The sequence below is a fragment of the Myxocyprinus asiaticus genome, chromosome 22, assembly GCF_019703515.2.
Source record: "Myxocyprinus asiaticus isolate MX2 ecotype Aquarium Trade chromosome 22, UBuf_Myxa_2, whole genome shotgun sequence".
NCBI lineage: Eukaryota > Metazoa > Chordata > Actinopteri > Cypriniformes > Catostomidae > Myxocyprinus > Myxocyprinus asiaticus.
The window spans coordinates 106,607-120,000 of record NC_059365.1 but is presented as its reverse complement, the minus strand read 5'-3'; the positions used below and the strand labels follow the sequence as shown (position 1 = coordinate 120,000).

The window sequence follows — 13,394 nt, the reverse complement described above, 5'->3', positions numbered from 1 at the left end:
TCATATAAATCAATGAATGTCTGTAATCGTTTTGTCTGTTTCTACAGCAATGTAATGACGTGGGGTTGATGGCGTATTTGGGCACAATCACCAAAACATGCAACAGCATGAATCAGTTCATCAACAAATTCAACGTCTTGTATGACAGACAAGGCATCGGTCGGCGCATGAGAGGACTGTTCTTCTGAAACACACGCTGGTTCAATGTTACACGGCAGCAGTTTATTTCATCAATCTCACATCAGATTCTGAGTTCGAGTTAATAAACATGGTTTCTTTTTTGTGATGTTGGTGTGATGGTTTCTTTTACGTGTCAGGATATCGCATGACGTGTCTGTAAAGAACATGGGCTGAGCCATGTGTGTTTTATATGTCTGTGTGAGTTCATGTTTGTGTGTTTATAGTGTGTTCATGCTGAGTGTCTGGAAAAACCTTTAAACACAAACAGCTGTGAAGCTGAAACTAATGAGGCTCAAACCTGCTGAGTGAACAAAAAACAGACAGACACACTGTATAAAACAGCATCATAAACCCTCAACCGCTTTTATTAACTTTACAATCTGAATCAGAACACACAGTGAAGAGTTTGGACAATGAAGATTCACCTCTGTGTGGATTCAGAAGTGATGTTTTACACTTTATCAGATGTTAACCTTTACATTGCCAATGTATTACCCAAATGACACACACATAGATATTATCGTGTGTAAATGTGCGTGCGCTGTAGGAGAAACATTATCTTTATTTTACATCTGTCGTGTCAGCAGAAGGATATGCGTATCGCAGCGGGTCGAACAGTTCAGACTGGTAATTGTAGGGATGAAGGCGGCCGTAATACAGATGTGGGTGTTTCTTAACGATGGGTGGGGGCGGGGCTGGCTCTGCCTCCTCATCCTCCTCCTCTTCTTCCATTATGGGCACTGGGGGTGGGGCTTTAACTTTGATGGGCCGTGGCGGTTGATCGATGAGGCAGTCGGGATCCCAGTACGGGTCACAGTCGTATTCCATCCCCTTATAGAGGATGGGTGCGGGTGGAGGGGGCGGCTCTGATTTTGTGGGTGGAGGTGCAGGAGGGGGCGGTCCCTGAAGCTTGCAGGTGGGGTGGTATCGCGGGTCACACAGCACCGGTACAGCACCAGTGGGCATATAAACGATGTGAGGTTTACACAGGGGGTCTTTGTTGTTGCACAGGTATATCACGTCCGCATGCTCGAGAGGGGGTGGGGTAGGAGCTTTAACTGCCGCTGGGGGCGGGGCTTTCGCGGGTGGAGGTGGTTTGCAGGTCTTGTCTTTGGCCGGATCACATTTGGGGAGTGGCGGAAGAGCCGGAACACCAAGTTTACTCTGATAGTATGACGCATTTGGACCATAAACATTTTCTAAGTGCCTCATCTGTTGATACAACATCCTGATCCGGTCAATCTCATACAACTGAAAGAAAAAAAGCCAAACAAAACAAAAAAATATATACATCGACATTTTATAAATGCTGGAAATGTTTAATGTTCTTTCAGGGCCGTAGCTAGTGGAGTGAAAGGTGGTAATGATTCTAGGGGCCCACACATGACATTTGAAACTGTATAATTTTAATAGGTTAGGGGCCCAGAATCCCCATTACTACAGCTTCTGTTAATGGCTTTGAAGACAGTAAAGTTTTTTCTAACCCCTTCTGTGTGTCCGATGCTGTTGTAATATCTGTAATATGCCTGGAAATCTGGAGTCTGTCTGTGCCAGCGTGGATCGATGTTGCGTTTGTGTCGAGAACTGGACAGGAACTCATGTGCCTTGTTGGAGTCGATACTCACTGGAGCAACATCTAACACACACACACACACACACACACACACACACACACACACACACACAGAGAGAGAGACACACACACACAGAGAGAGAGACACACACACACAGAGAGAGACACACACACACACAGAGAGAGAGACACACACACACAGAGAGACACACACACACACACAGAGAGAGAGAGAGACACACAGAGAGAGACACACACAGAGAGAGAGAGAGAGAGACACACACACAGTTCTGACAGAAGAACTTTTCTAACACAGAATTAAAACGGTTTCAGACATTAAAGATGTTTTAAGTGTAAAAGCTTTTTACCTTCCTGTTTGATGATAACATTCATCAGGGATTTTGCCTCAAACAAACCTTAAAAACATTTGAGCAGATGCACTTTAAAGAGACAGTATAAAGTCACAAATATGGGCATAAATTATTTATAAATACAGCAGTTTTACATAAAAAAAAATAAAATAAACCCTCACATGGTATCAGCGCGAGGCAGCAGAACACGAGCTTTACAGCAGACAACATGACCTCTGACCCTGCACACATATACCTAATATTTTCATTTAACATTATCAAAGAACAAAAGTGAAGTAAAGCGCTGTTTTAATATTACTGGCACATATCCACCACAGAAAAGCGTGTTTTAAGCGTTCAAAGAAATACGAATAAAGTTTCGACTCACCTCTCGATTCTTCTCTCATCACTGAGCGCTGCAGGTGCTTTTATACCCACCGATCTTCTGTCAATCACTCCAGCGCCGTGCAGCTATTGGTCAGATCAGCTCAATGACACACCCACCGCCACGTGCTGCACGCGGAAATGATCAAAGGTGACACTTCAAAGGGAGCGCGCAGCAGTTACGCGCGCAAGAGCTTCTGCTTCAATAACAGACCAATAATTGAGAATCTCCGACACATTTACATTAAAAACTATTTTAAAAACGTATTTTATGAATATAGTCACGTCTGAGAGCTTGTCGCCACATTATTATCGGTTTAGTTAAAAACAGATGTGACGTTTTAAAAGCTGCTAATAAAAAAAGGAGTTTTTGCAGACGCGACACATTCCAGAACCAGCAAACCCTTTTTATCACCTTTAATTTCATCCTGAGGAATAAAGACACAAACACACATCTTCACCTGCAAAGGAAAACAAGTTAAGACAAGAAATAAATGAAGTTTGCTTTGGGTTTGTTAAAATAGGTTGAAGGTTTTACAGGCCCTGCAGACAGATAAAAACACATTAATACAGTCTGAAAGAATAAATAAACTCCAATATAGAAGAATACAAACAGACATTCAACAAGAAACAAAAGCCCAAAACACACACGAGATGAATATTCTAGATTAATTTGATCACTTATTCACTCCAATTTAAAAATGTCAGAATGAATAACAAATGAAGAACAAATTAAAACACTTCTGAAAATACAGCTGCACTTTATTATCCTGCTGAGACCCGCGTCCACATATATGATGTGGATTCACTAATACACACACTAACACACACACACACACACACACTAACACACACAATAACACTCACACACACAAACACACACAATAACACTCATACACACACAATAACACTCACACACACAAACACAATAACACTCATACACACACACACAATAACACACACACAAACACACACACACTCACACACACAAACACACACACACTATAACACTAACACACACAATAACACACACACACACTCACACACACACACACTCACACACACACACACACACTCACACACACAAACACACTCACACACACAAACACACTCACACACAAACACACACACTAACACTCACACACACAAACACACACACTATAACACTAACACACACAATAACACATACACACACAATAACACTCACACACACACAATAACACTCACACACACACAAACACACACACTATAACACTCATACACACAATAACACACACACACACACACACTCACACACACACAAACACACACACTATAACACTAACACACACAATAACACTCATACACACACAATAACACTCACACACACACTCACACACACAAACACACACACACAAACACAATAACACTCATACACACACACAATAACACTCACACACAAACACACACAAACACAATAACACTCATACACACACAATAACACACACACAAACACACAATAACACACACACACACACTCACAAACACACACACACAAACACAATAACACTCATACACACACAATAACACACACACAAACACACACAACAACACACACACAAACACAATAACACTCATACACACACAATAACACACACAAACACACACTAACACTCACACACACACTCACAAACACACACACACTCACAAACACACACACACGCTAACACACACAATAACACTCACACACACAAACACACACACACAAACACAATAACACTCATACACACACAATAACACTCACACACAAACACACACACACTCACTCACACACACAAACACACTCACACACACAAACACACTCACACACACTAACACTCACACACAAACACACACACTAACACTCACACACACAAACACACACACTATAACACTAACACACACAATAACACATACACACACAATAACACTCACACACACACAATAACACTCACACACACAAACACACACACTATAACACTCATACACACAATAACACACACACACACACACTCACACACACACAAACACACACACTATAACACTAACACACACAATAACACTCATACACACACAATAACACTCACACACACACTCACACACACAAACACACACACACAAACACAATAACACTCATACACACACACAATAACACTCACACACAAACACACACAAACACAATAACACTCATACACACACAATAACACACACACAAACACACAATAACACACACACACACACTCACAAACACACACACACAAACACAATAACACTCATACACACACAATAACACACACACAAACACACACTAACACTCACACACACACTCACAAACACACACACACTCACAAACACACACACACTCACAAACACACACAATAACACTCACACACACAAACACACACACACAAACACAATAACACTCATACACACACAATAACACTCACACACAAACACACACACACTCACTCACACAAACACACCCACATTCACACACTCACTCACACACAGACACACACACAGACACACACACAAACAGGGAGTGGACCTCCGGTCAGGCAACAAAATTACATGGCAGACTAAATAGCGAGCTCCCGCAAGTCAGTAATAAATAAATAAATAAATCGCAGCTAAACTCGAAAACCACTGTTAAATATTTCATAACATTTAAGGATGAGTGGAGGAATGAAAGCTAAATGTAAAAGAAACCCTGACAAGCGAGATAAAGACTCCAGTCGAGCAGAGACAGACAATATGCAAGAAAAGACAGAAGATGGCGACCGGGATGCTACGGATTCGCTCCGTGCAGGCCTGAAGAATATAAGCAGACAGATACAAGACCTCCAAAACTAAAATCTGAACTCAAAACATTCAAAGACGAACTTAAAATGCAGATGAAATGTGAGCTGGAGGAATTCAAAGAGGATATTAATCAAAAACTGGCATCAACAACAAACGAAATAAAAGAGCAAAATGCTAAAGTTAAGCTACTTTGACGCGCGTTGAGGAATAGAGCGCTGGAACTCCGAGATGGATAATATATTGCAAGACTTTGTACAAGAACACACAAGAATACGGGAAAAGCTAGATGACTTAGAATCACAGTCCAGAAGAAATAATATGCACATTTATGGATTATCGGAAGACATTGAGAAAGGAGCCACCGCACAATTTGCTGATGAATTCTTCCGGAAGGAACTCGCAACAGACATGGACCTGCAAATGCAGTGTGCTCGTAGAGCGCTGGCACCAAAGCCTAAAACAGACCAGCCCCCAAGGTCAACTGCTGTGAACTTTTTACAATACTCAACAAATGTTCTCGAGAAGGGCCTGAAAAAAGAGAATCATGATGGATGAGAAGAGGATCTTCTTCGACCATGATTACATGACAGCCGTGGTGCAACAGCGGAAGTCCTACGCTAAAGCCAAAAAAGCCCTGAAAGAAGCAGGTATTCGCTTCCAGACTCCATTTACTAAGATGCGGGTCCACTGGGATGATGGGATTACAATATACAATGATGCGCAAGAGGTAGAAAAAGAGACTATCAACTAGCTGAACCCAGTGAAGAGAGTCTCCCCCTTCAGCCTGCGGAACGACTCGAAGCAAGAATAAACGTAGCATGGCAGAAGGTGGGCAGAGAGAAAAACACGGAGACAAGTAAAAGGGCATGTAAATGGCTGCAAGGTTTTCGACATAGAAGTCCGACGACATCATAAAAGGCATTGTAAGCAAAAGATAACAATTAGGATACATAAAGATACGGAGCAGGAAATAATTGGAGAAATACAGGAGTTAAATATTCAGAAACTTTCTAACTAGTATCAAGAGGGACTCCTATGCATCTCACTGACGAGCGGGAGACAGGCTGTAGAGGAAGACATCATAAATCTAGTATGAGTACTATAACCGGGAACAGGTTATATCTCATAACTAGGAGGAGGCCCTCTTTACAAATGAGGATTTCCCCCTCACTAGAGACAGTGACTCATTACCCCAGAATGTGGGTGAACACCCCCACCCGGAGGTCAGTTTGTGTTATTCCAACCAAAGTACAAAAATCTGTTCTAGTTAAAGGATGTATAATAGTTCATAACTGTTCCAAGTTTAGCCAGGGGCTTGTACTTGTACAAAAGTTATCGGGAAATTAAAATGCAGTGGGATGAAATTGGGATAATGTCCCTAAATGTGAATGGATTAGGAAACCCAGTCAAAAGGGCTAGAACAATAGCCAAATTAAAAAAAGAGAAAAGACAAATTAATTTTCTACAAGAAACGCACGTATCAAAGAAGGAACATGAAAAATTAAAAATATATTACAGTTCATGCCCAAATAGCCGCCAAAGAGAAGCAGCAACTAGAATAACGTTAATTTTGAATGTTATAAAGAAATTAAAGATAAGATTTAGGAGGAGTAATACACTGATGCCTCATGACCTTTTCCAAAAGCAGTAATCACCTCTGCCAGAGTATCTGCCACTTTAGGGGGTGTATGCTACTCCCAAAAACAATACAGAGCAGGTGACGCAGCTGTAAATACCTATAGAACTGAGATCTGGGAATCCCAAAATGTTGATCCAAATTTTCAAAAGATCTCAACACTCCACTCTCATACAGGTCACCGAGTGTAGTAACCCCCCTCATGATCCACTCTGACCAGCAGAAAGGGGACTTATCAATACATCATTTTGGGTTCAGCCATATGCTCGAGGCAACATTTAAATAAATGTCAGAATTAAACACTCTGGACACTTTTGTCCATACCGAGTGCAAATGTGAGATAACGGGGTGTAACTTAACTTCTCCGGTTAGTTTGATAGAAATACTTTGCAATGGCGAAACAGGGGCAAGAACTTCCTGTTCAATACAAAACCAGGGAGGTGCTCTCTCAGGAAGAAGTGACCAATAAGCCAAATGTCTGAGACTGAATGAATAGTAATAAAACAAAATCTTGTGTAGGCCTAACCTACCTTTGTCAATTGGCCTATGTAACTTATTAAAATGTAATCTAGGACGCTTACCATTCCAAATGAAGGACTTCGCTATGCTATCAAATTGCTTGAAATAAGAGAGGGGGACATCTATATGGAGTGACTGTAGCAGGTAGTTAAATTTTGGAATACAATTCATTTTAATAACATTAACCTTCCCAATCATCGATAAATTTAATGAAGCCCACCGGCCCACATCGCTCAAAAACCTTTTTATTAAAGGGTCAAAATTAACTCTAACTAAATCAGACAAATTTGCTGGGAATAAAATACCCAAATAATTAATGTCCTGTTTGGGCCACTGAAAGGCGTCTGGCTGGAAAGCTGTTACTGGACAGTACGCTGTCAGAGCCAAAGCTTCAGATTTAGACCAATTAACTCTGTATCCCGAGAACTTGGAAAAGGAATTAATAATTATGTGGAGGCAAGGCATAGATCTAGTAGGGTCAGAGACAAATAATAAAATATCATCTGTGTAAAGCAGAAGCTTATGCACCACACCTCCTGCAATCACCCCTGGAAAATCATCCTCCTTTCTTATCGCGGCTGCTAATGGTTCCAGGGCAAGACAGAACAATAATGGGGAAAGAGGGCAACCCTGCTGAGTGCCCCTATACAGAGTAAAATAATCTGAAATTAATCCATTAGTTTGTACTGCTGCTATAAATTCTATAAAGTAACTTAAACACCTTTTTGGTGTCAAGTGAGATGGCAGCGACCGGAGACCGATCATTCGCTATTGGCCACATGACTTAACCCTAACCCACCTGATCTATATGTATAAGAGATGTCATAACTTAATCGATTAGCCAAAATGTTTTACATCTAGCTGGATCAGGGAAATTGGACGGTAACTCTTACACTCGCTTGGATCTGTTTCCTTTTTAAGAATCAGACTGATCCGGGCTTGTGTCATGGTTGGAGGAAGCTTTCCATTCTTTAATGATTCAGTATAAACTTCTAACAAAAGTGGAGCCAGTTCTGTAGCATTGGATCTAAAAATTCAGCAGCAAAACCATCTGGCCCCGGAGCTTTGCCTGTAGGCAAGGCCTTAATTACCACGTCAAGCTCCTCCAAGGTTATCCCAGAATCAAGATAATTTATTTGCTCAGTCGTCAGTTTAGGAAGTTTTAATGGTTCCACAAAGTTTCTAATATCTTCATCAGTAGACGAAGATGTGGAACTATAAAGATCAATATAGAATTCTTTAAAAGGCATTATTAATATCAATGGCCGAGGTAAACACTTCACCTCCAGCAGATTTCACTGAGGGAATAGTAGAAAAAGACTCTCTCTGCTTTATATATCTAGCCAAAAGTTTCCCTGCTTTGTCCCCCGACTCAAAGTATGACTGTCTTGCCCTGAATAACCAAAACTCCACCTTCCATGACAAAATTGTATTATATCTGTATTTCAATTGGGTCAATTCTCTGAGGCCATCAGACGACACACAGCACTTCAGCTCTGCCTCGGCACTTTTAATATTCCCTTCCAACTCCACGAGTTCTCGTACTTTGGATTTTTTGATGAATGAGGCATACTGTATGATCCGACCCCTAAGAACCGCCTTAAGTGCCTTCCAAGCCACGCCCACAGAGGATACTGAGGACCAGTTGGTCTCCATATAAACACTGATTTCAGTCTTTAACATTTGTTGGAAATCAGGATTTTGCAAAAGTGATACATTAAAGCGCCAACTACTGTATATGATTTATTTTTCTCCATATGTGGCAACACCTCTAAACTCACCAGAGTGTGATCTGAGACTAAGATATTTCCAATTGAGCAATCAACAACAGATGAAATTAGGGACTTAGATTATATATATATATATATATATATATATATATATATATATATATATATATACATACACAGGTGCATCTCAATAAATTAGAATGTCGTGGAAAAGTTCATTTATTTCAGTAATTCAACTCAAATTGTGAAACTCGTGTATTAAATAAATTCAATGCACACAGACTGAAGTAGTTTAAGTCTTTGGTTCTTTTAATTGTGATGATTTTGGCTCACATTTAACAAAAACCCACCAATTCACTATCTCAAAAAATTTGAATATGGTGACATGCCATTCAGCTAATCAACTCAAAACACCTGCAAAGGTTTCCTGAGCCTTCAAAATGGTCTCTCAGTTTGGTTCACTAGGCTACACAATCATGGGGAAGACTGCTGATCTGACAGTTGTCCAGAAGACAATCATTGACACCCTTCACAAGGAGGGTAAGCCACAAACATTCATTGCCAAAGAAGCTGGCTGTTCACAGAGTGCTGTATCCAAGCATGTTAACAGAAAGTTGAGTGGAAGGAAAAAGTGTGGAAGAAAAAGATGCACAACCAACCGAGAGAACCGCAGCCTTATGATTGTCCAGCAAAATCGATTCAAGAATTTGGGTGAACTTCACAAGGAATGGACTGAGGCTGGGGTCAAGGCATCAAGAGCCACCACACACAGACATGTCAAGGAATTTGGCTACAGTTGTTGTATTCCTCTTGTTAAGCCACTCCTGAACCACAGACAACGTCAGAGGCGTCTTACCTGGGCTAAGGAGAAGAAGAACTGGACTGTTGCCCAGTGGTCCAAAGTCCTCTTTTCAGATGAGAGCAAGTTTTGTATTTCATTTGGAAACCAAGGTCCTAGAGTCTGGAGGAAGGGTGGAGAAGCTCATAGCCCAAGTTGCTTGAAGTCCAGTGTTAAATTTCCACAGTCTGTGATGATTTGGGGTGCAATGTCATCTGCTGGTGTTGGTCCATTGTGTTTTTTGAAAACCAAAGTCACTGCACCCGTTTACCAAGATATTTTGGAGCACTTCATGCTTCCTTCTGCTGACCAGCTTTTTAAAGATGCTGATTTCATTTTCCAGCAGGATTTGGCACCTGCCCACACTGCCAAAAGCGCCAAAAGTTGGTTAAATGACACCAATGGTGTTGGTGTGCTTGACTGGCCAGCAAACTCACCAGACCTGAACCCCATAGAGAATCTATGGGGTATTGTCAAGAGGAAAATGAGAAACAAGAGACCAAAAAATGCAGATGAGCTGAAGGCCACTGTCAAAGAAACCTGGGCTTCCATACCACCTCAGCAGTGCCACAAACTGATCACCTCCATGCCATGCCGAATTGAGGCAGTAATTAAAGCAAAAGGAGCCCCTACCAAGTATTGAGTACATATACAGTAAATGAACATACTTTCCAGAAGGCCAACAATTCACTAAAAATGTTTTTTTTTTATTGGTCTTATGATGTATTCTAATTTTTTGAGATAGTGAATTGGTGGGTTGTTGTTAAATGTGAGCCAAAATCATCACAATTAAAAGAACCAAAGACTTAAACTACTTCAGTCTGTGTGCATTGAATTTATTTAATACACGAGTTTCACAATTTGAGTTGAATTACTGAAATAAATGAACTTTTCCGCGACATTCTAATTTATTGAGATGCACCTGTATATATATATATAAAATCTATTCTAGAATAAATCTTATGGACTAATGAAAAAAATTTATAGTTCCTACCAGATGGGTTCAAAAGTCTCCAAATATCTGTAAGACCAAGATTTTTACACATCCTGTGAAGTGTCACCGTTGCTCTAGGGGGTATACAGACTTTTGCTTCACTATGATCGAGTACTGAGTCCATCAAAATATTAAAGTCTCCTCCCAATATTATATCATGAGGGGTGCCAGCGGCTTACAACATCCCTTCAAGATCTGTAAAAAAAAGCCCTGATAATCAGCGTTAGGTGTGTAAATATTAGCCAAAATCAACCTTTGCCCCTGAATGTCTGCTAAAACAATAATGACTCTTCCTAATTTATCATTAAACTGTTTGAGATATTTGAATAGTAAATGTTTACTTATCAATATAATGACTCCCCTGCTCTTACTTGAGCCAACACTAAAGAAAACATGACCACCCCATATCTTCCCAAATTTTTCAGCTTCCTGCGAGGAAAGATGCATTTCTTGAAGAAACACTATATCATATTTCTTACGTTTAAGAAAATAAATAACCTTCCTTCTTTTTATGGGGTGCCGCAACCCATTCACATTCCACGTGGAGAGAGACAATCCACTCATATTATTATAACATTTTGACATATTAGAAAAAAATAGATTGTGTGTCAAAAATAAAATTATAAAGACCACATTCAAACATTAGTGCAACAATCAAACCCCAAACTTCCCCCCGAACCAAACAAACAGAAAAAAGATAAACGTGCGCATTAACCCCGCGCATGACAGCGCCAACTGGCGTCAATCCCTCTAAACTCAAACAGTCCATGTACGTCTATGAGAGCCCCCGCGACAACTTTGCTGTCAGATTGCTGAAGTCCAGTGTTTCTATACAAATTTTGTGAGACAGAATTACACAACAGAAGATAATCTATAAAACAAACTCCAGCCAATAAGCGGAAAAAACACAAAGAACGTGTAAATTCATTCACAGAACTGTCTCGAAGGTATGTTCCTCCACAAAACAAACTCCAGCCGCTAGCAGAACCAGCACACACACACAAAAAAGGGGCCGTTCAGTTTCCTCGGACAGTCAAATGAATGTTCAGTGAGCTGGCTCTTTCATAAGTGCAGCAGATGACCTAATCCTTCCAACGACCTGCACAAAATACTCCACAAAACAAACTCCAGCCAATAGGCAGAACCAACACAAAAAGAAACAAAAAAAAAGGCACCCAGCTTCCTCAGACAGTCAAGTGTATGTTCAGCGAGACAAGCTCACTTGGGGATCACATGAAAATCACCAATTGGCATACTCACACCATTGTCTCTATGAAAGACAATGCTTGCTGTGGGAATGTAAATACTTTGCAGCCATCCTTAGTATCTATTCTTAGTTTGGCCAGAAACATCAGTGCAAAAGGGATCTTCCGTGGATGTAAGAGTTTCTTGCATTCCTTGAATCAATCACGTTTCTCTCTTGTCGAATTCGCAAAGTCTGGGAACAAGAAAATGCTGTGGTTCTTCCAAGAAAGCCTTCCTTCGCTTCTCGCCTCGTGTAACACAAGATCTTTTTCGGATGATCTCAGAAATTTGGCCAGAATTGATCGGGGCCTGTCTCCTTCTGCAGATCTCCGAATCGGAACTCTGTGAGCTCGCTCGATTTCCAGCTTATGGCCTGTTATGTCGAGCAGACTCAGGAAGAGCTCATCTAGGAATTTCACCATATCGCGACCTTCTTCATGCTCAGGAATTCCAACAATTCGGACGTTGTTCGATGACGATTCTCCAAATCCTCCCATTTTTCCAAAACAGGATCCAAATGTACTTTGGTCGCTAGAGGATTAGCAGCTAATTCCCTCTCTGATCACTCCAGATAATCGATCCATCTCTTGACATTCCTGATTCTTGTAACCAGCTCAGAGAATTTTGCCTTCAACGCCGTAATCGACCGACGTATTACAGCAAGATCCTCTAAGTCAGCAACAACCTTCGTCGGTATCACTGACATGCTCGGCAGTTTTCTCCTGCCGTACTATCCTGACTGAGTCCCTGTTCTGCGGGCCTGTCTGAGGTATCAGCTTGAGCACGTAAGTGACTTTTAATATCTCCAGAGCCTGAGGATTTTGAATTCTTTGTCATGTTGACTTCAAAGAACAAATATGTAGCAGGGTGTGTCGAATCTCACCGGTTTATGACACAAAAATAAAAACTAGAGCTTGCCGTTTCCATGTCCGCTCCTCGCATGGCGTCACGTGACTCCCAATATGCCATTTTTCAAATTTGAACGATTTATCATTAAATGGCACGCCATTAAACACAATGACCATATACGTGGACTGTATGCTCAGTTTCAATTAAAATATCCTATATTTACTGTGTATTATCATATTGAGAATAAACAGGTTCATGCAAAAACTGATAAATGTG

General features: G+C 40.8%; 2 protein-coding genes across 3 annotated transcripts in view; one reads left to right on the top strand and one right to left on the bottom strand.

Moving 5' to 3' along the window:
* Positions 1-286, top strand: part of LOC127412765 (COP9 signalosome complex subunit 6) — an 11,634-nt gene extending 11,348 nt beyond the window's left edge. The window contains exon 10 of the mRNA XM_051649394.1: positions 48-286. Coding sequence (XP_051505354.1) covers positions 48-188 — 141 coding nt within the window. The 3' untranslated portion in view covers positions 189-286. The remainder of the gene's footprint in view (positions 1-47) is intronic.
* Positions 287-357: 71 nt separating this feature from the next.
* LOC127412762 (uncharacterized) lies at positions 358-2,865 on the bottom strand. 2 transcript variants are annotated; one of them, XM_051649390.1, is made up of 5 exons: positions 2,492-2,865; positions 2,286-2,345; positions 2,122-2,169; positions 1,665-1,816; positions 358-1,431 (listed from the first exon to the last, which is right to left on the bottom strand). In XM_051649390.1, the coding sequence occupies exons 1-5, from the start codon at positions 2,508-2,510 to the stop codon at positions 742-744; spliced, it is 969 nt and encodes a 322-aa protein (XP_051505350.1). In that variant the 5' UTR covers positions 2,511-2,865; the 3' UTR covers positions 358-741. The 2 variants fall into 2 exon arrangements, with proteins under 2 accessions (XP_051505350.1, XP_051505349.1); XM_051649389.1 differs by having other exon boundaries at positions 2,286-2,865.
* Between the last annotated feature and the right edge of the window lie 10,529 nt (positions 2,866-13,394).